Source organism: Liolophura sinensis, chromosome 1, assembly GCF_032854445.1.
Source record: "Liolophura sinensis isolate JHLJ2023 chromosome 1, CUHK_Ljap_v2, whole genome shotgun sequence".
Lineage (NCBI taxonomy): Eukaryota > Metazoa > Mollusca > Polyplacophora > Chitonida > Chitonidae > Liolophura > Liolophura sinensis.
This window is the reverse complement of record NC_088295.1, coordinates 30,401,775-30,427,246: the sequence shown is the minus strand read 5'-3', so window position 1 is coordinate 30,427,246 and position 25,472 is coordinate 30,401,775. Positions and strand designations below refer to the sequence as shown.

At 39.2% G+C, this 25,472-nt stretch overlaps 3 protein-coding genes across 3 annotated transcripts in view; 2 read left to right on the top strand and 1 right to left on the bottom strand.

Moving 5' to 3' along the window:
* Positions 1–5,825: 5,825 nt before the first annotated feature.
* LOC135461722 (sialate O-acetylesterase-like) lies at positions 5,826–12,470 on the top strand. The gene is made up of 9 exons (XM_064738923.1): positions 5,826–5,899; positions 6,373–6,695; positions 8,456–8,594; positions 9,353–9,530; positions 9,799–9,923; positions 10,141–10,271; positions 10,724–10,878; positions 11,767–11,965; positions 12,204–12,470. The coding sequence occupies exons 1-9, from the start codon at positions 5,848–5,850 to the stop codon at positions 12,453–12,455; spliced, it is 1,554 nt and encodes a 517-aa protein (XP_064594993.1). The 5' UTR covers positions 5,826–5,847; the 3' UTR covers positions 12,456–12,470.
* Positions 12,471–13,956: 1,486 nt separating this feature from the next.
* LOC135461718 (sialate O-acetylesterase-like) lies at positions 13,957–21,054 on the top strand. Its single transcript, XM_064738919.1, has 9 exons — positions 13,957–14,028; positions 14,766–15,088; positions 16,874–17,012; positions 17,465–17,642; positions 17,946–18,070; positions 18,375–18,505; positions 19,590–19,744; positions 20,300–20,498; positions 20,803–21,054. The coding sequence occupies exons 2-9, from the start codon at positions 14,801–14,803 to the stop codon at positions 21,052–21,054; spliced, it is 1,467 nt and encodes a 488-aa protein (XP_064594989.1). The 5' UTR covers positions 13,957–14,028; positions 14,766–14,800.
* Positions 21,055–21,422: 368 nt separating this feature from the next.
* Positions 21,423–25,472, bottom strand: part of LOC135476257 (uncharacterized) — a 57,573-nt gene continuing 53,523 nt past the window's right edge. Inside the window, exons 49-51 of the mRNA XM_064756267.1 lie at positions 24,854–25,092; positions 23,665–23,738; positions 21,423–23,467 (exon numbers count right to left, since the gene is read on the bottom strand). Of these exons, the coding sequence (XP_064612337.1) occupies positions 23,399–23,467; positions 23,665–23,738; positions 24,854–25,092 (382 nt within the window). The 3' untranslated portion in view covers positions 21,423–23,398. The remainder of the gene's footprint in view (positions 23,468–23,664; positions 23,739–24,853; positions 25,093–25,472) is intronic.

Below are 25,472 nucleotides of genomic sequence, written 5' to 3'. Positions count from 1 at the left end.
GATGTGAGAATTAAATTTTTTATAGTCCTTCACTGTTTGTCGTTCAGGCACTTTTATCACCAACACAATTGTTATAGTACAAAAATTCTGTAAGAAATTTGCACAATTAATAAACTTTTGTGTCTTCTAATCTATTTGGTAAAACCAATGTATTTTGTATCGAACTGCTCAGTCAATCTACATTCATATTGAGTACAGAAAAATTTGTCGTAAACCCGTGTTCAAAAAAACACTGTTTTCAGAACGAAGGAGGAGCTCTGATTTCTTCGAGTAACATCTAACCATACATTTTGATACGAAAGGAAAATGAACCCTTGTAATGATGAACTTATAGGTATGTTAATTAGTTGATCTGTGTGTTGAAGCTACAGCTGTACGTGATTCTGAGTATTGGCACTCGTTTCACAAAGCGATCTTTAGACGAAAAGTTGTACTCCAAATTAAACTCTTAAATATAAGCATCAAATCTATAGAAATTTGAGCATCAAGCTTTAAATATTTTGTGAAGCAAATTAAAGTTTTGAGTTTGGCAATGTTTAGTTTGTTTGAGTTTTACGCATGTTCAAGGACGTTTTATTTATGTACAGTCATGTTTAAAGATGTGTGCAAAACGTATCAGATTTAGCGGGTGTTTACACACCATTTCCATGAATAATGAATCGTGATACCAAAGGTGGCACTCCATATACTCTACATAGAATACTATATCGGAAGAATTGTCAGTGTAATTTTTAACATTTTCTGAATTCGAAAGGTATTTCTGTATTGTTTTAGTAGTATTTTAATTTAGAGGTTATATGAAAGAGAAATCCAAGGAAACGAAAGTTAGGCAGGATAATCTGAAAGGGCAATCCGAGCTCTCACTGTGACCTTATTAAAACCCAACATCCGTCATACAGTCTACAAGCAGTCTTCGTTAATATACATTTATTTTTTTATTTTTTTATTGATTTGATTGGTCGTTTACGGCGTATTAAAATCACGGCGGCCAGCCATTATGGTGGTGGTGGTGGTGTGTGTGTGGGGGGGGGGGGGGGGGGGGGGCGGTGAACCGAGCAGAACCCAGGGGAAACCCACAACCATTCGCAGGTTGCTGGACGACCTTTCCATGTACGGCCGGTCGTTAAATTGTTACATATAATTGTGACTCCTTTTTGGTAGACGTCTAACTCTGTTCTTATGAACAAGACTGCATTCTCATTTACCATATATTGTATTGATGTACATATTTACTGTATATATTGATGGTATGCTAACTTCAAACAACACCTATATTGCAAAGACTGTGGAAAATATATATTCATCTTCGCCGGATTGAAAGAAATCTACACCAAATTATATATCTTATCTGATATTTGTACGAAGACCACAACGTTTTCCTGTCAACTCCAACATTACGACAAGAGAGACGGTTTCAGTTTTGATGTTGGGAATTATGCTTGCTTAGACAACAGTGTACCAATGGGTCCTGCACAAGACGTACATTACTCGCCTTGTAGCATTTTTTCAGATCCTGCGTGTTGTGTGGCGATTTCAATCATCGCCACGAGTTATTACTGAAAAGACTACTGTTTCATGAATATTCCATCAATCGCCTTCACTATAAGTTTCTTAAGTTTTACAATGCGTTAAGTTTTTTGTGAGTAAATAATGATGGTTTGTACAAAATGTTTTGCTTCGTAACCGTGTCTAATTCCGCTTAAACCAGGACTAGAGCTGCATATATCGTTGTATTAAAAAGATCGCCACGGTGGATATATAAACAGTTGGAAACAAAGTGCAACTGATATACATATTTGGATTCTCAACAACTTTTATGTTAGCATGGTACACAATTTGAATACTGGTTGAATTCATTCGTTTAGAACATTCCGTGCGTCTTTCTGCCATCACTGAGAACTGTTTTCTTTTCCTTCGTATAAATCCGACCAAATTTCTTAATTTATACACCCTCTTTAGCTCATTGGTGATCTGTGTTGAGTATTGTTTTGGAAATTGGTCTTGCGGTTATTGGTCCGGAATGTCATTATGGTTCACAGTTGCTATACGAATGCGTGTTTCGTCGCGTAGATTTACCAGTAAGGTCAAGAGTTCAAATCCAGATCTCGCTGGCTGTTTTGTCGGTATACATTAGGGGTTTGTTTGACACCGGGCTTCATCTGATCCATCGACTTGACCATGGCCGACTAGGTGAAATATTGCTCTGAGCGTTGTAAGTAAGCGACGACCGCATTGGTGAGAGGCTCCTGGGTCAATGCACCTCGCCGGCGCTCACAACCTCGGCCACGAAGACCCCTTCATGCAATTTTATGACACTTAAACCAAAAATGTGCAAAGAAATACAACCATGAGCGAGACTATAACTCGTCCTCATGAGCAGCATGTTTTTCCACGCATTATAGCGTTTTTATTTATTTCTATTTCCAGTCTCTATTGGAGGACAAAAATGGACCTATTTCTCTATGGTTTGCTGGTTTTACGGAAATTATCTGTACCGTCACCGAGGCTATACTACAGGTCTGATAGCATCAGACTGAGGAGGGTCCGCCATACACCCTTGGATGAGACCTAAAAGATTTAGCAACATGTAACTCGAAAGTTCCCAGATATTATATATCATTGGGACTGGGCCATGGCTCAACGTTTACAGTCATTAAGTACGATGTATGTTAAATGCACATTAGCAGGCTGTATACTGGGCCGTGACTTCCTAACTTCATTCATACACACAACACTTAAATGCAGTTCTCATGTAGCCATGAACAGTTGGTTGTGCAATATTGTATCTACAGTTTGTGTAAGTAACCTGCTTGAAAGCAGAATTTCCTTACAAATATGTTGGCCAATATCTATGTTTCTGTCTTTATAAGCATGAAGTTTTCAGTGCGGCCAAGATAGCATGCATGTTATAAGAGACAATGAGGTAGGATGTTGAAGCACATAGCGGCCACTGCTTCCATGCATTTGTGTTCTCTGCTCTAATACCTTTTTTTCACATTGGTGTCGAGACGTCAAGTCAGACTAATCCATTTTGTGATCCAACAGTCCGATCGTGATGTCTAAACCTGTTCCTGTTCTACGTTTTATAACTGTCATGTGGATGTCCATGATGTTTGTTGAATACGACAATCTATGGAGCTATCTGGTATCAGGGTAAGATCCCACGTCTGATATTTTTAAATCAGAGATGAAATTTATCAAGTTTCAGATAAACTACATGAACCTGTAAAAATCACATGATTTTTTAACTAAAAACAATCTTTGTGTTTAGTGAAATTGACACAGTAACTTTAATCCGCAGTTCACCTAGCATAAAAAATATAAATAGTACTACTGCAGCCCATCCACCTCTTCTGTTTACGCCTTGTGTTTTTGCCGTAAGGTGATACCAACGCTTGGAATCCCCCAGGTTATAGTTGTCTGTTTCCCGCCATGATTACCGATTGGGGGAAACATTTTCATGACGGTTCTGATGGAGAACAAGACACCATGTTTCCTTTGGGTTTCGTACAGGTCACACGGGTTATTGTATAGAGTTTAAACCAACCTTACTCCCATTCCTAACCGAAACCACAAGTTGGAGTAAATCCATGCATCTTGGTATTTCTTTGTACTTGTAGATAAATGTTTGAAATTTGTGAATTTCCCGTTCTTACTGGTTGACGGCCCATGTGACCATGAGTGGTCGACGACATTCTTTATGACGGTTTGTTGAAAATCACTTGTCCTCCAGTAATATCTCATGAATATCTGTACGTCATATTTAAGAAAGATTGCTAGAAACTTGCTAAAGCCGGTGGTTTATGCTGGGCACTAAAGTTTCTTCAACCAATAAACCCGACCACCATTATATAAGTGAAATATTCCTAAGTGTGGCGGTAACAAAAATCAAAACAATAAATAAGTTATTAAAAAAATAAACTTTTCGATATTGCTGGGGAAAATTATAATGGCTTAAAAAATCCCTTGTCTGTAGAATTTGTTGGTTTCAAATTATATTTGCCACACTGATCGCCGGAGTTGAAATTTAGTTTTATCATATAATAAAAAATACTTTCTAAAACTGTTGGTAATCAAAATTAGTCAGAGTGTCAACGGTGATCAATGTCCAAAGAACATCTGTTTAGGTAGATATTTCTTTTATTGTGATGTGAGAAATTTACACAAAACAGCAACCACCTGTTTCTTTGGAACAGCTTGCTCCCAACAAAAGCAACCATGATACTGTGCGTTGGTCTCAGACAACTAACTTTAGCACACACTTAACTCTTTGATGAAGAAAGTGTTCATGGCTGTTCAAATGGATCGTATGACAAGCCGTTTTTTTAACCTTCAATGATAATAGTAACCGTTTATCAATAAGGGTATTGAATGTTTTCAAAGTAAATAATGCCAGTGGGTTTTTTTTAAGATTTAAATTGCTTAATATTTGTTAACTCTGTTAATTTCTGTGATTTGTGAAATAACTATTCATAGATTACATTAATTAACCAGCAAAGTGTAACAATGCAATGCTACTATTACCAGTATTCCCATATTTTTGACAGCTCACATATATAATGTATATACAGTGTGTGAAGTAGACAAAAAGAAATTGTTTACCTGTTTACTTGTTTGGCTCGTTTTTCAGAATTCACCCACGCGACAAACAAGACATGGGCCTCCGTCTGGGACTGGCCACCGAGGCTGTCGCCAGTGGGGTTCCTAACGTACGATACCACGTTTTCTTTAGACATTATTCACGGTGTATTGTGCGGTTTATGGATTTTGTAAAGACATAATTTGGAGATGAATGACATTTTGGAGAGACATCGAAGGTAACATATCTCATATAAGATATTTTATGCATTGTTCGTAATATCCTGTAAAAGATTCTCTTTAAGTAAGCGTCTATATTTCGTATGATTTCTGTTCTCCTATGTTTGTTGTTTTGCTCTTCTGACACACATGCATCGTGTGGACAAAACAATGTCCAGTGGAAGGCAGCGCCAGTAACGAGTCACCGGATGTCAGCCAGATATTTGGCGTACGGTCAGAACTGCAGCGCCAACGTCCATATTCTTGGGGTCAGGAACGCCTGGAGGGAGAGTCCGCGTTCGTTTAAATCCTGCCCTGTTTACAGTAAAGTTAATGACCAGCTCCGCCTTGTATGTCCCTTGTAATGTACTCTGAAGAATTGTGAATTAAATTTGTATTTGAAGTCACTTTTCGTTTGCAACTACTCGGTTTAATCAGTGTTTCAAATTGAAAAAAACGTTGTTGTAAAGCTTTATTCAGCAAAAGAAGAAAAAGACAAACAAAGCAATTTATGTACCACGACTCCAGAAAAACTTAAGTGTAACATTTACTCAATGGATTTCTGTTGTTGCCATCATCTTTTCATGGCCGAGAGGGCTAGCACGCCAGTGCGATGCAATGACCCAGTAGTCTGTCACCAATGCGGATGCTGTGAGTTCAAGTCCAGCTCATGCTGGCTGCCTCTTCGGTCGTTCGTGGAAAGTCTGTCAGCAACCTGCGGATGATCATGGGTTTCCTCTGGCTCTGTGCGGTTTCCTCCAACCACAGTGCTGGCCGCCGTCGTATAAGTGAAATATTCTTGAATACGGCGTAAGTACCAATCCAAAAAATCAAACAAATAAACACAGCTAAAGATGTAAGAATTGACAAAACTTGGTTTCAGGGAAAATACATGCAATGAACTCTTCGACATAAAAGGTTATCTTTGAACGTTATCAGACTTCGCAGCACGTCTGTTATATACATGTGCCAGAAACCTTGTGGTTCACAGTCTGTTATACAGTAGGCCACGTTGCAGATATGTTGGACACATGTTCACTGGGTTTGTTGATGGTGCTCATTTTGACCAGCAGGTCTGTGTTAGCTACGTTAGGAAAGGAAGGTGAGTCTGTTTCACTTGGTATAAATGGGCATACTAGACTATATAATAGCTTAAAGAACGCCCTGCACCTTCTACTGGTAAGCATGTAGTATGAGCACACTTTGCCGGGAAGAATTCCGGTCACGAAAACTTAATTCGAACCGTTAGACAGTTTGGAATTTCTTTGCTTTCACACTTCAGCAGGTAAAGCTATCAGTGATGATGTAGAAGCAAAAGTCTGCTTTACAAATTACAAGCCCCAACTGGTTTAATGAATGACTTGGAAATGGACGATATTAAGAAAAACTCGTATGCAAATTTATCTCTCAAATTTATCCTTCTAATTTATCTCTCTGTTTGAAATAAAATTTAATACCAGCATTTAAGTCGCCCTCAGTCCTTTGCGTAAGCATTGTGTCCAACACCTAATTTTGATGTAATCAAAGATATGCCCATTACGTTAATATAACTATTAAAAGCGTGTTGTTACACAGGAAGTTTCGCCTTCGCCTCTTACTATGGAGACCACATGGTTCTTCAGAGGGGACCCCAGAGGGCCATCGTTTGGGGGTACTCCCCTAACATAGGCGAAAAGGTGACAGTTACTTTGGCCGGTCACCCAATGTCCACTACGGTGATCGGTGGTAATGTGGCTAAAGGCGGAGTGTGGTCAGTTAAACTTCCGGCCATCACTAATCCGGGACCTTACCTCATCACGGCCTCATCCACTTCGGGTGCAATACAGCTACACGACGTCCTCTTCGGAGACGTTTGGATTTGTTCGGGACAAAGCAACATGCATGTCACAGTGTCCATGGTGAGAGTCATGAGTAAATATATCACAATTTTAGCATGAGTTCTAAACATGATTTATATTATATTTATTTATTTCATTGGTGTTTTACGCCGTACTCAAGAATATTTCACTTATATGACGGCGGCCAACATTATGGTGGCAGGAAAAGGGGCAGGGCCCGGGGTAACCCAGGGGTCCAGCAGTCTACAGGTTGATTACTTTGTTGATTTATTGGGCATGCAGCTGTCTTTAGGCTATTTATGCCACGACTGAGTTTCAACAAGTAATAATAATAATATTAATGATAATGATGATAATGATAATAATAATAATGATAATAATAACAATAATTTTAAAAAACATCATATACCACAGTTTAACTGAATTCCTTGTATGTTCAATTATTTTGTACAAGTACTTTTGTGCTATTGCAAATAAATGCAGGCGTCAACTGTAGGTGGGTTCTTAAGAACTGTGAGCGTCTCATTAAAGAACTATAGACAAAAGCTAACGTACACATACCGTTTAAGGACAGCTCCACGTGGGATTTATCTACCATATATACCACTCTTCCCCAAAGAGAATGAATTCATAGAATTCCATCATTAACTTTTGCGGTATTAAATAAAGCCAGTCACATATAAAATCTATATGGTCAAATACAGCAATACCTCCTTCAGTTCCACCACCACACAATGAACTGGTTATCGTTTATCAGCAGTGTCTAGTTATTTTGATGGGTACAAATTGTATCCACCTTTTGATACACCCCTACCTGTTCTCGCATGGATGCCACTATACACAAAGTTATTAGAGAGTAATCTTGATCTTTCTCATTAACTGAAAGGTACGCTGATGATTTGCCAGCTGTACACCACCTGTAGGTAGCAACAGATGTAAAAGATGTATATCCAACGTGGCTGGATTTGAAAAAGGTTTTCCAGATTGCATACCTGTACTTGTATTTGTATTTGTAAGACCAAAATGTTTCCTGTTCTTCCTGTCGACTTTACGAAAAGAGGGGCAGTTTCAATTTGACAAAGTGAATTATCCTTACATGGATAGCGATGTACGGAAGGATCCTGTGTATGGCGTGTACATATCTGACCTTGCAACATTTCCGATATCCCGTGTGTTGAGACGATCTCAACTGTTTTAACTATCACTGGTTATGACTGCAAAAACTAATTGTCAAGGATATCCTATAAAATGCCTTCACTCTGAGTTTCTTAAACTTACAATGAGTACAATTCTGTTTCAGGTAAATAATAACGGAGTGCCCAAAATCTCATGCACTCTGCTTTGTAACTGTGTCTAATTCCGCTTAACCCGGAGCCAGGGGCTATTCAATCAGTGTGTTGAACTTGATTGCTGCATTGCATAAATGAATAGTTGCGTTGAAAGCGTAACTGGAATTTTCCGTTATCGTCAGTGGAAACTGCTGACTGCTTCTCTTCCCATGAATCCGTCCTAATTTCTTACTTTATATAGTTTCTCGGATCTTTGGGGGTTTATGGTAAATGTTGTTTGGAAATTGGTCCAGCGATTATTGCCCCAGAGCGATCATTATGGTTGACAGCTGGCGTGAGACTATCCGTTTCGACGCTTGCATTTATTAGTAAGATCGAGGGTTCAAATCTAGATGGCTTTAATTTGGGTTTACAACAAAGGATACTTTTTCCATTGACCTATTGTTGTTAGCTATTCACTTTGGAAATATGCGATCGTTAAATAGTTTGTGACATATTTTATCACATGTTTGACCATGGTTCTTGTTGTAGACGTTCAATGCCTCGCAGGAAATTGCTGATGCTGATCACTATCCGAATATTCGGGTTATGACTATCGGCTACCAAGCCTCTCCAATTCTAGAGACGGATCTCCTGAGTATCCCACAGCAGTGGTCAGTAGCCAACAGCGGTAGGTATACAGATAACCTATAGCGTTAGTAAATAAATACCAGCTCGATCGCCCTACTCAAAAGGTAGAAGAGCAGAATTTTTAACACCTATAGACCTCCCTCAGAAACCTAATTAGACGAATCCAAATCTGTTCTTAGTAGTTTTTATTTTTGGGTAATTTCCGAAGAATCAAAAATATTTCACATTTGCCACGGCCGTAAAGTTAATGGATGGTGGCCAGCTTATTCACCTCACCAAGTAGTCAATTAGCCAAGGAATAGACGTTTTCCTAGATTATCCATTTGAGGACGTCGTCAAGTCTATAATATCATGACGAAATATATATTTTGGGCTCAACAACCATCGGCACGAACATTAAGCTTTTAATATGCTTTTAATTTTTGTCGCCGCGCTAAACGAAAGAATATTTCGTTTTTTCGAGGACGTCACAGACTTTATACGAAACTTTACGGTGTGCTTTTCAAACCACTTTTCAAAGATGGGCATGTCGTAATTTCGAATGTGCACCACATAACAACGTTATACACTGGGAACTTCTGTGTCTGTAGTTATAAATTACAGCGCAAAATATGTTCTGTGAAGGAAATCAAAGGCTATGCAGTTAATATGGTGGTAACTTTTTATTTTGTTGATAATTTATATTTATGGCACTCAAAAAAAAAAAGAAAAAAAGAAGGGTGTGCGAGTCTATAGCTCTAGGAGTTTGTCGCCTTCCTCGAGCATTCTGAGGTCTTCATTTATTTGTTCTATTCCCAGCGTCTATCGGAGGACCAGACTGGACTCACTTCTCTGCCGTTTGTTGGTTTTACGGAAAGTATTTGTACCGTCACCGTGGCTACCCAATAGGATTGATAGCGTCGTACTGGGGAGGGTCCGCTATACAGCCTTGGATGACACCCGACGGCTTGGCAACGTGCAACGAGAAAGTTCCCAGGTATTATATACTGTGAAGAATGTCGGTTGTGCATTAGAAATCTGTTCACATGCCAGGGAATCATGGAGCTTCTAATGGATTTATGGTTTATCAACGCATCTTTACGTCTTCTTTCGAAGAAATCGTAGGTCAAGCAGCTCGTGTAAAGATAACGTGCATTATGCTGAGTTTTGGAACATACCCACATAATCTTTATGAATTTCAGCATTTGTATCTTCTGCTCTCATTTTTTTTCACGATTGCGTCAATAAATTTTGTCGTTTAACAGTCCCATTGTGATGGCTAAGCCCCTCCCCGGCAAATTTTACTTACCTCAGGAGCCAACCGTTATGTGGAATTCCATGATGGGGCCTTTGGTGAATATGACGATCTACGGGGCGATCTGGTATCAGGGTAAAACGTTTATTCTGATTTGTGACGTCAGACAATTTTAACTCAGAGATCAAATTTAGCAAATTCCAGATCAACTATAGAGAAAATTACATATATATTATACCTGTATTTCAAAACAATCTTTGTCGTCAATAAAGCAATTTTTGTGTTCCCTAGTAATTTTAATACACTGCTCACCTGACGTTGAAACCTTTTGTGTTTTTATTGTTACACGTAGGTGAGTCAAACGCCTGGAATCCCCCGCAATACAAATGTCTGTTTCCCGCCATGATTACCCACTGGAGGAAACATTTTCATGACGGTTCTGGTGGAGAAACAGACGCCATGTTTCCTTTCGGATTCGTACAGGTTAGGTCGATTAGTGTATTGATTTTAGTCATTCATCACAACCCGACCCACATCCCACCCCAAATTTAATACGCGTAAATCTGGATAAAACTCTTCTGCTTTATACTACACAACATTTTGACATTTCTGAGGGGCTCTAAAAAGATGTTTGCATATTGCTAGAAAAAAATCATGACCCGTTGCATGTGGAGAGTCGATTTTGTTGATTTGAAATTATGTTTACCATATTCAGCGTCAGGTTAAGTTTTGAAATTTTCTAATAGGTTTCAATATATACATGATAAAATTAGTTGTAAAAACCTAAACCATGTAGTCAAGGTCAGTCAGATTTACAATGGCAATCCGTGTCCAAGGAACATTGGCTCCGTTAGATACGTGTTGTACCAGTTGTTAGTAATTTGAACAAAATCACAATTGGCAGTCTTAATTGTATTATATTTTCTTTGGAGCAGCTTGCCCCCAACGGAAATAACACTCACATTGGGGGGTTTCCAGGTCTGCGTTGGTCTCAGACAGCGAACTTTGGCTACACACCTAACTCTTTGATGAAGAAAGTCTTTATGGCGGTTGCTATGGACCTTCCTGATTTTGATAGCCCAAATGGACCGTGAGTCTTTTGCGTTTCTAATGAAGGTTATCAATACTGGTAATTTTAAAAGTAAATGATATCCGTATTCTATTTTGACGAAGGGACGTTAAGTCGAAAAATTTCTCGATGAACAAGACTTTGGGGAAATTCCATGTTTAGATGAATACGATGTATGGGGGGGGGGGGGGATTATTTACAGCAAAAAACGGAACAAAATCCTGTTCAACACAGAATGTACCAAAGTGACTAAATCTTATCATATTATTGAATATTATCTATTATTGGACATGTTGAAATTTAGCGTGTCCCATGCATAACATTCCACGTGAGCCATGCACATCATTCAATGTGGCCCGTGCACAACATTCCACGTGGTTCATACGCAACATTCCACGTGACCTATGCACATTATACCTCGTGACCCATGTATGCACAACGTTCCATGTGACCCATGCATGCACAACATTCCATGTGACCCATGCACAACGTTCCATGTGACCCATGCACATCATTCTTTGTCATTACTAGAATCTACAGATGAATAATGGGCGGGGGATTATACACTATGACTCTGAAAAAAGATGGTGTTGGTGTGAACATGGAGTTACAGCTTGTTCTATACTTTTCGGATAGCTTGTGCTATCCTTTTCGGATAGCTTATACTATACTCTTTAGATAGCTTGTACTATACTTTTCGGATAGCTTATACTATACTTTTCGGATAGCTTGTACGATACTATTCGGATAGCTTGAACTATACTTTTCGGATATCTTGTCAGCTTGTACCTTTTCATGCCAAACGTGTTTAAGCTACACATCTCATATGTATACCGTATGTACGTAATAGAAAAGAAACCTGTAGTATACTGGTTTACATGAACAAAACGTAAGTTTGTATTTTTCTAGAATTCATCCACGCGCCAAACGAGATGTGGGTCTCCGCCTGGGTCTGGCCGCCGAGGCTGTGGCCTACGGGGTTCCCAATGTACGATATCAGGGGCCCTACCCTACCACAGTGTCCGTCAACCCGACCACAGGTATCGTGACGATAGAGTTTGACAGTGGAAGGACGCCCATTGAGGTCAGGAACAATGATGGTTACGAGGTATGAACCAAATGCCTTTTGAAAACAAAGACCGTAATTTCTTAAGACATTTATTCACAATGTATTGTGCGGTTTATAAATTGTTTAAAGCCATAATCTGGAGATTGATGAAATTTTGGAGAGGCATTAAAGGTAACATATCTCATTTAAGATATTTTATGCATTGTACATAACACCCTGCAAAAGATTTTCTTGAAGTATAAGCGCCAATATTTCGTACGATATTTTATCCTCTTAGGTTTGCTGTTCTGTGGACACACATGCATCATGTGGGCAAAACGATGCCCATTGGAAGGCAGCGCCAATAGCGGCTCACCGGACGTCTGCCATAGATTTGGCGTACGGTCACAACTGCGGCGCCAACGTCCATATTCTTGGCGTCAGGTACGCCTGGAGGGAGAGTCCGTGTTCGTTTAAATCTTGCGCTGTTTACAGTAAAGTTAACGGTCTGCCTGCTCCGCCTTATATGTCCCTGGGAACATACGCTTAAGATGTGTGAAATAAATATGAGTCCAATCACAGATCTGGTTATTTATTTAGTATTTATTTATTTATTTGTTTATTTATTTATTAATGTGATTGACGTTTAACACGGCGCCCACCTTTCTTAGAGGTATGTTTTAAGAAGAGACAGGGGCGATAAACCAGCACGCGTCGCCAGGCATATGGCAAAACCTCCTGGCCTCAATCTGCCACAAAATCAGCTACGGCTGAAATCCAACCCGCAACCTTAATGGAAGGCGGGAATACTAGTTTAATTGATTGATCCCAGAAGACCCCTTTAACATGATTAAAAAATTCCAGAGTGGATAAGTTACAAGAAGAAATATAAAGGTGGTGTCCTGACCGAACACTGTCAGCTGTTTCCCCACTTCTGCTGTTATGATTCATTCTTGGCCTCACCTGGGAATTTGCTTCCAACTGATTCTCTTTATCTATGACCATGTACCCTGCGTGACTTGTGTACAATATGACTATTTATGAGCACACGTATGAAATGTGTAGAAACGTGTAGAAACTTGGTATCTGCTCATGAGACGACACTTCTTACTTCTTAACTGATCTCAACTGATCCTATTTATGACTTAACATCTAAACTTGAAAGCCCTCATACAAACGCAACCTGACATAGCCAGTTAAACACAAGCCAACTTATTCAATATTCCAATGTTATCTTGCTAATTGTTGTAACACAGGGGCTCAACTGGCAAACGCATATGGGGATACATCTGCCAGTTTCGAACTTTAAACCTTTTAAACATTTGAGTGCTTGCAATGCGCTAATTAGACCCTTAACAACGATTTGTCCTATTCCAGTCCACTTGTTTTGTTTCGTACCAGAAGGTTTCACATACACAAGAGATTCCGGAAATCGTTGTTTCTCAAATCTATATACACATATTATATGACCCCATTTCCACCAACTGAAATCGTTCAAAGTATACATTGAAAACAGTTAACTTCATGAAGATGTGTAATCAAATGCGTGTTAATGGAGAACTTGGTGAACAAATATCTTGACAAACGTGGATAACATATAGTTACATGTTTGAACTATGTGATATACATGCGCCAAAGGTCCATTCATAACTGATGGTTGACAAACAGCTGATACAATAACGCTTTATGTTTAGTAAAAACCCAGTCATTCATTATCAACTTACACTTTAAGTCAAAATATAACAATAATAGACGAATCTCATATTTCCATTTTCACTGATAAGCTTCATAAAGTATTGAGGTAACTCCAACAAAAGATACAAGGCGATGAATAATTCAATATTTCGGTTTTCAAGAAGGGTTTAAATAAAAGACAAATATTTATTTGGTGGATAGTTTTCTCAGGGGCTATACCTAGCTCACAAAATTAAGATAAAAACTTATCAGTCTGTTATCAGATTTTGCTGCCATATTGACACGGAAAATATGTCCTCGACACGGGGTTTACTGAACGAAACAGGAATAATACTCCACATGCCAGATGGCAGATATGTTCTGGATACGTGTCGGGGGTTTGCTGACAGTCGCTGTGTTAACCAGCAGGTCTGTTTCAGCCACTTTAGGTAAGGAAGGTGTACGTCAAAATATATGCTATAACCCGGTACACTCAAGCAACAGTTAATGTACAGAGAATTGCAGTTTTATATATTTTTTGAGCATTATTGCACCAAAATCGCACATCTATCCTGCGATAATGTAGGTCTTTGTGTGTATGTATGTATGTATATATGTATGTGTGTATGTGTGTGTGTGTGTGTGTGTGTGTGTGTGTGTGTGTGTGTGTGTGTGTGTGTGTGTGTGTGTGTGCTCGGGGTTTCACGTCGTACTTAACTATTTTTCAGTCATTTCACGACCAGGAGTCATTAAGTGTGTATACATATATTGTGCCTTTTGTGTCAGGGCGAGTCCACGCCGCCAAAGCCCTGCCGCCAACGAAGTATCATGCCGAATACACCTGGCATGACATCCCACCCAGTCACACTATATTGACACCGGCCCAATGAGTAAAGTTTCCTTGCTCTTACCTCTCAGTACGAGGCAACAACAAGTACCATTTCTAAACAAACAAAATCTCGAATGAAAACACGCAATTTTCATTACAAAAACATTATCAACAAATACTGATTATTAGTAAAGTAGTTTACCGATTAATACACATAAATTTGTACAAATTTATAACTAAGGCATCCGCATGGTTCATCAGCGAGAATGCAAAGGGTTAATCGCCTTGGCATACTGCTCTAGTAAACAGTATATCCGTCTAACACAGTAAGCAAAGGGTTTATCGGTGTCTTCACAGGAAGTTTCTCCTTCGCCTCTTACTATGGGGACCACATGGTTCTTCAGCGGGGACCCCAGAGGGCCAACATTTGGGGGTACTCTCCGAAACTGGGAGAAAAAATAACAGTGACTTTGGGTAGTCATCCAGTGTCCACTACAGTGGTCAAGGGTAATGTGGCTAAAGGCGGGGTCTGGTCAGTTAAGCTTCCAGCCATCACTAATCTCGGGCCCTACGTTATCACGGCATCATCTACTTCCGGCACGATTCAGCTACACAATGTCCTCTTTGGAGACGTTTGGATTTGTTCGGGACAAAGTAATATGCAGCTTACTGTATCGATGGTAAGATTCATCAGTTTGTTTGTTTATTGGTTTGGCTCTTATTTTATACTTTGCTCAGAACTTTTACTCTGTATAACGTCGGTCATTTTCAAGCTGGGGCAAACCGGTGTACTCCAGTGAACTTCGGCGGCAAATTGACAAACATTCATATATGTGACGTACAGATGTCATATTTGTGGAAGGCAAATAATCTGCATCAAATTCCGCAAATTCTGGGCATTACAAATGTTCTCAAATAATAAATACAAAGGAATAATTTTACAGTTGTTATTATTTACATTTCAAATAAATCATAGACCCTCACCAGCTTACATTTACACAAACAAATTTAATAGCAATAATGATACAGTGTTATAATTAATTACTTATAATTACTGGCACCGTTGCTAGTACCCTTTTAGCCATTCGTGTACATCTGATTCCGATAAAGGCGCAAGATCTTTCCTTACAAATCTCGATGGACAATATTCAGAGCTAGTCTAAAATATTAGGCAGCTGCTGACAATTTACTTGAATAGAAAATAACCTGACGGTCAAAAGAAACTTTACTCCGTGGGCTAAATTTAATTAGCCTTTTGAGCAAATTAATACCAAATTATTGTAGAAAAACTAAAATTATTGTACGAAGCATATCCCCATGTGCGACAAGCGTCATATACGCCCACACGAATTTGTTATGAGAAAACGAAGAAAGTTGAAAACTCACGTGACCCATGGATGGCCGCAACTGCACATGTAATAAGTGTATAAAAACGTAACACACACTGTGTTGGACTTGCACACTCGCTAAAAACCACCAAAGTAATGCCTCGATTGACTCTAGTGATGGACTCGTTGTGATGGACTCGAATTGTACGCCGTTGGCAGCGACGTGACTGGCAACGTTTCTTTTTCACAAATGATAGCCGCTTCTGTCTGTTCCTAGCCGATGGCACTCAGCGAGTTTACCGTCGAAGAGGAGAACGAACGGCTCCATCATGCGTCCAGGAGGTGGTACCGTTTGGTGGCGACAGCGTGATGGTGTTGGGTGGGATTTGTGGAGAGGAACGGACACCACTGGTCATCAATTACGGGAACCTAACAGCTCAACGTTACGTGGATGAAATTCTGCATCCTGATGTCCTGCCATTCCTTCAACAGCAGTCAAGTGGTGTCCTGTACCAGCACGACAACGCCAGACCCCCATACAGCTCGAGTTGTGCACAACTTCCTGGACGCCAACGACGCCGTGGCCTGCACGTTCCCCAGAAATGTACCCAACAGAACACCTTTGGGATATCAAGGGTCGTTGAGTAAGACAACGACCATACCTTGTAGCCAACCGAAAAGAACTGGTGTTAGCTCTCCAACATGAATGACAACGAATCCCACGTCCTCTCATCACACGACGGACTTTTTCTATGCGTCGGAGAGTTTTTGCATGCATTGAAGCAGGGGTGGCCACACGCGATATTGTTTGGTTTTGATATTGACGGATTTGAAAAATAATCAACTTTTTGTATACTCTGCCCATGGTTAACCAAGATGGAATGGCTATTTTTCTGCCCCTGCTCTGTTTGTTCACATGTAAAATGATTTGAGGGCTGCTTTGTCCGTTCTTACTCAAGACTTTCAATATCTAAAGTCATTGGTCTTTTTAATGTATTAAATTTCAGTCATCCTGTTTTTTGCTTTGGCAAAATAAATTGATTCGAACTCTCTGTAAAGTTTCTTTTGGCCGCCAGTTTGTCTGTTGGCACTATCCTTTCACGACAAACTATTCACTGATTTGTTGTTGTTTTGTAGGCGTACAATGCCTCCCAAGAAATAGCCGATGCTGACCACTATCCGAATATTCGGGTTATGACCATCAGCAGAAAGGCCTCTCCACATCTGGTGGCGGATCTGCCTCAGATCCTCCAGCCGTGGGCTGTGGTGAGCAGAGGTCAGTACCGGTACATGACTTCATCTCCAAAACTACAACTACATAAATTAAACACGGTTCACATGCGGCTGGTTCATCTACATCTTTATGTCAGGTTTGCCATATAGAGATGTGGTTTCCATTCATCCAGTCCTCCTGTTTTTCTCCAGACTACCCATACATGTGTTCGCCGCCAGAGAAATGTTGATAAGTAAGGAGTTTAATCCAAATTCAGGATATGGGCAAACGGCGAAAAATCTGAGATTTTAACAAACGTAAGGAAAAAGATAGCGTTATTTTTCTAAGGATCCATCAATACACCTTCTTCATTTACTCAAGAACTTATTCGTTATGGTTTAAAAATAGTATGACGAAAATCTTATCCTATCAATTATCAGTCATTATCCTACAATATTTGTACACAGTGTGGAATCTGAATTATCTAATGCCGAAGGCGTATTTCGTATTTTCAGCTTCGATTGGAGGACCTGACTGGGATTACTTCTCTGCGGTTTGCTGGTTTTATGGGAAGTATTTGTACCGCCATCGAGGCTACCCTATAGGTCTGATAGACTCTAACTGGGGAGGGGCAGCCATAGAACCATGGATGACAACTGACGGTTTGGCAACATGTAATGTGAAAATTCCCAGGTAATAACTTGATGAATGTAGACATTTTGTATTTATGAATGTTGTTACATTTAACTAGAAGCGTATTTGTTTTTGCTTAAGTCGTGCTATTGAATGTGAAATAATGGATTTCTATACTTACCAAAACCTAAAAATCTGATGCACCTCTCAGTTCTTGGGAACAATTCAAGCTGGATAATGCTGGAAACTTTCGGTTTAAAGTAATAATTTGTCAGAATGCAAAAGCGGAAATATGAAAGTTATGATTCCTTCGCGTCCGGTAAAGATATTTTTAAGATGCATTGTCATTTTGTTCTACGACAGCCCACTCGTGATGGCCAAGCCTGTGCCGGGTGTATTTTATGTTCCCGATGAGCCAACCGTGTTGTGGAACTCTATGATGGCACCGCTAGTGAATATGACAATCTACGGAGCGATCTGGTACCAAGGTAAGTCTTTATTCAAAGACTTCGCCATGTGGCTGTGGTGTTAGAGGCAATGGAATGACATTGTTGAGGTGGTCTGAATTTTGAATACATTATTGGAGAGCTGAATTAGTAACTTGTATATCAAAGTTCATTAAAAATTGTTATAAAGTAGCATTATAATTAGACGCTGCCTTTCCTCTACGGAAAAGTAACTAGATCAAAGAACCAGTACACATCAAAAGACTCAAACATTCACACTTATACAGAAACAATGGCTTTTGCTCAGTTTCAAAAGAATGTATGTGGGCGTTTTGGGCATTTCCAGGTGAGACAAACGCACGGGATCCTTCAGCTTACAAATGTCTTTTCCCCGCGATGATCAAAAGTTGGAGGCAAACATTCCACGAGGGATCAGGCGGTGAAACGGATGCCATATTCCCTTTTGGATTCGTTCAGGTAAATATTTTAAATGAGGATCAGCTTTTTTTGATTTCGCAACAACGGTTTTAACCGTATTATGGACCGACTGATTTGTATTCATACTTGAAATTACCGACCAATTATAGGATTTTGAAATCTGAATTTTATGTCATACCTAGAATATCAAAGGTCTTTCTTTTGCTTTTGGAAATGACGTTATAAATTGTTTGAAAAATGGGGTCTCGCAATTATGGCCATAAAACGCTGCTTTATGCTATACAAGTGAATCACGAGAATGTCGGGCTTCACAATATTACTACACTTTACAAGTTTTATTACCGCTTAAAAGCCTCTGTTCAACCATCTAAGTTCACATTTTAGGGCACGTTGGCCGTGCATTTCCTAGCAGTGGAAGTTATCCATTTAAACGCTGGGTTGAGTAGTTACACATGCATACATGCAATATTTGACGGATACGCTAGTGGTCAAAAACTAGTTCAGTTTGCATCACCTATTATACAAAGTCAATGTACTACTGGTTTATGTGAACTTTTGCATGCTTGGTATCAGGGATTATCCTTGGAACTTCCGTTAGATAAACATATGCATGACAGTGTTTGGCATAGATTCAAGTCACTGGCGGTCTGGCTTTTACAGCATTTACTTCGCAGTTCAGAATGAAAACATTTATGACGGGTTTCTCAAAGACTCGAATGTTCTGTAAATGTGTTATAGCACGTGTTCATTTATCGCCAAACAAAGAGCTTTGTTTGTAAATGGACATTTAAACAATTCCTGCACATGTGTAATTACTCTCTTTGTAAACTTTTTGTATTGTTATACAGATGAGAACATGAGAGACATAAAAGAGGATGTAGGCCTACTGGAGATTTTTTTTACTAAAATTCATATTACCTAATCAAATTAAATTGCTCTATTTGCCAACAATAGCTCAAAGAAAAGATTTGACTTGTACCTGTTACATATATATAGTGTTAAAATGATTTTATCTGGCCGATAGTTTCTCATTACATGGAGTGGTGATGAAAGTAAGCAAAGGGCTTATAAGCGAAGTATCCAAATCACAGCTCAGGCAGTCAACCGGTGTTTTTGTCGACAGATTGCCCCTTGGACCCAGCAGAGCACTATTGGTAGCTTCCCGGCACTACGGTGGGCTCAGACAGCTGGTTATGGTTACGTACCCAACTCCGTCATGAACAAGGTCTTTATGTCTGTAGCAATGGATCTTGCCGATTACGACAGTCCTTGGAATACGTAAGCTCTTAGTCCTACCCTTGCATCTATCCGGCAGCAATCACTAACTTAACCTAACTGCTAATAAAACCATGGCGATATATAGGCCTAATGCCGAAATCAGTTAGTATTACAATGGCCTTCCCGAAACTAAATTGCAGTAAAAAAGAAGACCTTATTTATTTACCGCAAAGAGAGTCGTGGTCGTGTATTAAGATGGTTGTATCTCAGTCGTAAAGATGTAGGAGATGTCGGTCTTGGAGATCCTGGCCTTGGAGAGGGAAATCCTGGAACCACAGCTTCTCACTTTTCATTGGGACAGTAACAATTATCTATCAACGATCATCATGCAAACTTTTGCCGAGTGTTAACTTCGTTGAAGACCATTTTTAACCCACTAATATGGTGCGCGTATCTGTACTTCATATGTGGGAACGTTCGTACCAGGCACTTTGGTTTCAAGCTATAAAACTGATCGCCATCTTTGAAGTTAAAAGATTATTTAATAGGATGTAGATATAGTGTCTTCCCGGTCCAGAATGACCATTATTTTTCCCATTATGCTTTTAATTGTAGTACTCACCCAAAAAACAAACAAGACGTTGGTCTCCGCCTGGGTCTGGCCGCCGAAGCTGTGGCTTACGGGGTTCCTAACGTACGATATCAGGGGCCTTTCCCTACCACAGTGTCCGTCAACCCGACCTCGGGTATCGTGACCATAGAGTTTGACAGCGGAAGGACGCCCATCGAGGTCAGAAGCAATGACGGTTACGAGGTATGAATTCTAAATATACTACCTGCGTTGTGACTCAATACAAAGGCACCATGTTTCGTGACGAGTATGAATGCTATGCTAATCGCGAAAAATCGAAAAATCATTGTACAATTTTAGTATATCTTCAAAACTGTTCTACCAGAAGCAGTTGTTCGGTAAAACTGGCCCAACTGGTGTTATTTGCCTAAGAACTGATCATTAATGGGTTTCACGTGTTTTAAGACGAAACATATTTGGCTTGGTCAAAGCCTTCGCTGCGGTGAACGGTACCGATAAACTAAGTTTCGTTATTTTATTTATTCAGGTATGCTGTTCTGCGAATGTCAACGTAAAGTGCCTCACAAACGACGCCGAATGGAAGCCAGCGCCTATAAGGAAACAACGAACGTCATCCATTGATTTAACGTACAGTCAGAACTGCGGCGCCAACGTCCATATCCTTGGCGTCAGGTACGCCTGGAGGGAGAGTCCGTGTCCCGCGAAGAAATGCGCAATCTACAGCAAATCTAATGCCTTACCTGCGCCGCCTTATTTGTCTCTAGGTTATTATGCTTGAGTGAGAAATAAATCCAGCAGCTTTAGAGTAAATATGACTTTGTGTTAGCATGGGGAATTTAAAAACTAGTACATTTCTCAGTCAAAAATCTGGGACTCCCACTTCTGGAGTATAGCAAATATTCTAGCGCTATAATTTGGCCGCAACCACTCCGCGTTTCGAACCAGTGACCTTACAACCAAAAATCTTATCGCCATAAATTCACGTGTACAGCCTGGACAGTTATAAAGTGAAACGCAGCAACTTCATGCATGTATGTCCTTTGATGTGTTAAACCCCATACTCCAGACTACCGAATGGTGATCAGATTTATCAATTCTCAAGTTTCCCAGCATAGTGCAAGGAAGAAAGAAGACAGACACTGTCAGTAAAATCATACAATGTCAATGATGTATATTACTATAAGTTTAAAATGCATTTAATTTTCACAAACTTAACATAACATCAGTAAATACTTGGGCTGGTTGCAATACACATACCTTTTTATATACCTGTGCTGTTGGTCTTCGTCAGAAAAGAGAACAGACATGTAAGACACGCAAGTACTTTATATGTCGACATGTTCTTAAACACAAGTTGCTTTTCTCAACATACACAGTATAAATAAGTTTCTCTACTTATCGGTATATAAGTATAATATGAATAAAGATGACTGAAGATAAATAGAGATTAATAATACTTTCCTGTGTACACAATTTATATCCAACTGTCACGATTACACATAATATTTGAGCACCAAATCCAGTAAATGTTATATATGCACAGAATTCAATATACGTCGAGGATTAGTTGTAAAAAACTAGAACATATATTCAAGATTAACCAAATATAAATACACCACTAGTATAAAATGTATTTCATTAGTCGTTCAAGTGTGACCCATTTTACAAAACACCCTAGCTTTTATCGATACATATTTCTTCACAGCCTTTGTGTATATGTAGTCTTTTTTAAACGTTATTTAGCAGGAACCATTGCTAGCTTCCTGCTAGCTGTGTGTGAATGGATCAGAGCGCATTTCTGCTTTCTCAGTAGCGTTAAAACCATGCCAGCTCCCACTGGAGTACGCCTACACAACTAATGGAATTTCACAACACCAAAATCATCATTGCATACGATTATTTAACTTCCATACTCAAAAACTCAAAAAATACCTATCATCTCAAAATTTATAAATACAAAATTACAAAAATAAATCTATTTGAGCAAGTGGAGAGAGAATCAATTTCCCTGTGACACACAGATAACAAAATTGTCTATTTTGTAGCCAGTCATTAGAATATGGTGCAAACACACAAAATCGCAAGAAACACCTCAGGGTCTGTTTCACACAAAAAATGTATAAGCTAAGTTTAGACAGTAATTAGCTGGCTAGCATTTTTGTCTAGGCCATTCCACAAACAAGCTTTTTGTCTTAGATTTTCGAAAGACAGATCAAAATCCTTAGTGAAGTCGGTATGTGGCTACCAGGAACTAAATTCGGCTTTAAAATTGTTAGGTGTTCTATCTTTGAAACTTTTATCGTTTATAACTCAACTTCTGTCTGCCATTTTTTTTTTGTGATAGTCACAATCCGTATCATAAATGCAAGTGATAAAAATGATGTTATTTATATAAAGTAATTTAATTGATTTACATTTTAAATCTAATTTAACAAAAATTGTAATTGATTCAACCGATCACATTGGTACACAGCGGCCACAGACAGCAGTAATGTAAGCTGGCAAAACATTTATAGACAGTTTTACTTTTGTAGTAATTTTTTTTCCGTAGCGTAACCCTTAGTTGGCGACCATAGTCTGCATAATTTCCCCAACAGTCCGTACACGGTTAGGGTAGCTTGGTAAAACAGGCCCCTTCCTGACCAATGTCATCTTAACTCATCCATCCCCATTTGTTTTTATCATTTTCACCATTCATATTACAACATACAGATATATACAGGGGCAAAATATGACGCATTAGCAATGAGTTAACTCTTGTCTTTTCTCGAGAGCACAATACGACAATTCAGTTCAAAATCTCACTGAACATGACGTAACATACAACTCCAAAGCCTTAACTTGATCAAAGAAAATTAAATGTTATCTATTACAAATACATTTATAAACATTACGTCACATTTGCTTTGGCAAAATATATGATTTTCAGTTACTAAGGCAAGTGGAATACTTGTGCCTGCATCACTGAAACAAAATGGGAGATACCAATTAACTGAGTTCATTATGTCGTTGTTATTCTGCTAGCAGTCGCTGGACCTTGATCTGTGTGATAATAAGCGAAAGCAGTTCACATCTTCATATGACAGGTACATGTAGTCAATATTCCACAGCTGTCAACCTTGTCAAGGCGAGTCCCCAGTCTGATAAGCTCTTATTTTTTCTCTCCTGACCACGGGCCGCTTGATGTGGAACTGAAAGGGATAACGATTAAGGCGTAAACTTCAATGGTATATGGGTAAACAATGTTTAGTACATGCAATGTACACATCTATACATGTACCGTACGTACTTTAATACACCTCTGTTTCACACAACATTCTCGGCTATAGAAGTGACCACCAATATATAAGTTATAAATCTAGGAGTATGGCCGGTGATAAATGCTTACCGTTTCATCAGGTGACAGCGCCTTGAAGACATAATCCCAGGAGTAATTGCCAGACTCTTCCGATACTCCTTCAACTGAAGAAATATCAAACTTCATCTAATACTGAACCAAATTATGTTGTAATTACAAGAGCCCATTGGGAAATGGTAATAATTTAATAATGTGTGGACAAATAATGTTTCTAAATGTAGCAACTGTACTAATGTCTGGTTATAACACTGAAGAAATATGTAAAAACTAAACTGCCCTGACTGATGGAAAAGTCTGATACCAGCAAATTAAAAACACTGTAACTAGAAAGCATGAAATCTCTGATCTTGCAACAACTATAAATCTTGCCACATGATTATTAAATGACGAACTATGTTACAGCTAATGTACAAAGGCCTACACGCACTGTTGCAGTTATTTATTTAATTTCGAATGTAAAAGAACTCAAGCTATTTAAATCATAGACCAACTCCTTCTCTGAATGATCAGGCACAGGAAAATATGAATGCAACCCGGAATGTCACTCTTGATACATATCCTGGTGTTGTTATAACCCCCAGTTTTGCTTTCAACAAAACCAATCATCCACTGCATACTACTATTAAAGGGAAATGAATTGATGCCAAGAACCATCCCTTTTCCACATAAAACAAGCCTGTTTTGTTAGGATATAAATTAATATGTGTGACCTATCACAATGGTACCACCACGCAGTTGCCTGGTGCCCATAACAACTTTGTAGTGCTGCCTCATTAAAATGCCATGCAGGCATGACCCCTAACCCAGTCACAGTTCTCTGAAAGTAGAATGACCAGTCGGTCTGATGTCAAGCAAGTTTCAGTTTCTCTTTCGTACAGTTATCATATATCCGAGGTAGATTTCAAAGCCAATGTTAAAGCTACATAGAATAGCAGAAAATAAATGCAAAAAGGCCTCAAAACATGTCTTGCATGTAGGTTAAAAACATTATCTTCTACTTAAGATAGCCTCAGGTTATTTTGCATTAGTGGCACATCTTCAGATTGCATGTAAATCAATCAAATCTAAGGTATGGGTACAACTATGTGTAAATCACAACCTTTTCAATTTTTAATTCCACATGAATTTTGAAATGTTCTTAGAAAACAAACGTAAGCCTGATTGGTCTATCAATTGAATATAGATTAATGTGTTTCGATCCCCACTCTGAACTAGCTACCTTGGTATGGTTGTTGAGAAGCCCCAGGGGTGTACCGGATCACATCAGACGCTGAAACGACACGCTGATGTCTTTGGCTAGAGAACAGATCTTCATTCCCTGATGCTCCATCGTTGCCCTGACTGTCCTGCCATTGGCGGATAGTGAATGGTGAGAAGAAGGGGGAGGTAACTCCAGTGGCCTTGCTCTTCTTGGTGAAGGCAGTACCCCAGGAGCCCCAGGCGTCTCTAACATTGTACCTGTAAAAAGAGAAAAACATATCAGAAACCCTGACTGTTACAATCTGTTATGCAGCATAAAGGCATTCTTAAAAAATCCTGTGTTGGGGTAATCCAACCCTGCCCTGGGTAAGACAGTATGGTTTTCTTCTGGCTGATGAAAAAGACATACACAGTGATTTTACAGCAATTAAAAGTGAGAGAAATAAAAAAACAAATCTGACCAAAAATCCAATTTAAAAGATGACAAAAGGTCACTTTCTGGCAGGGTTCATCAGATTAACCTATAAGAACATATCTGTAATGATGGTCTAACCATCAAGGACATTTCATAGATGTAAAAAAAAAAGTTTATGCATATTATGTCTTCCTGTCAATGCTTACATCATTTCAAATAGCTT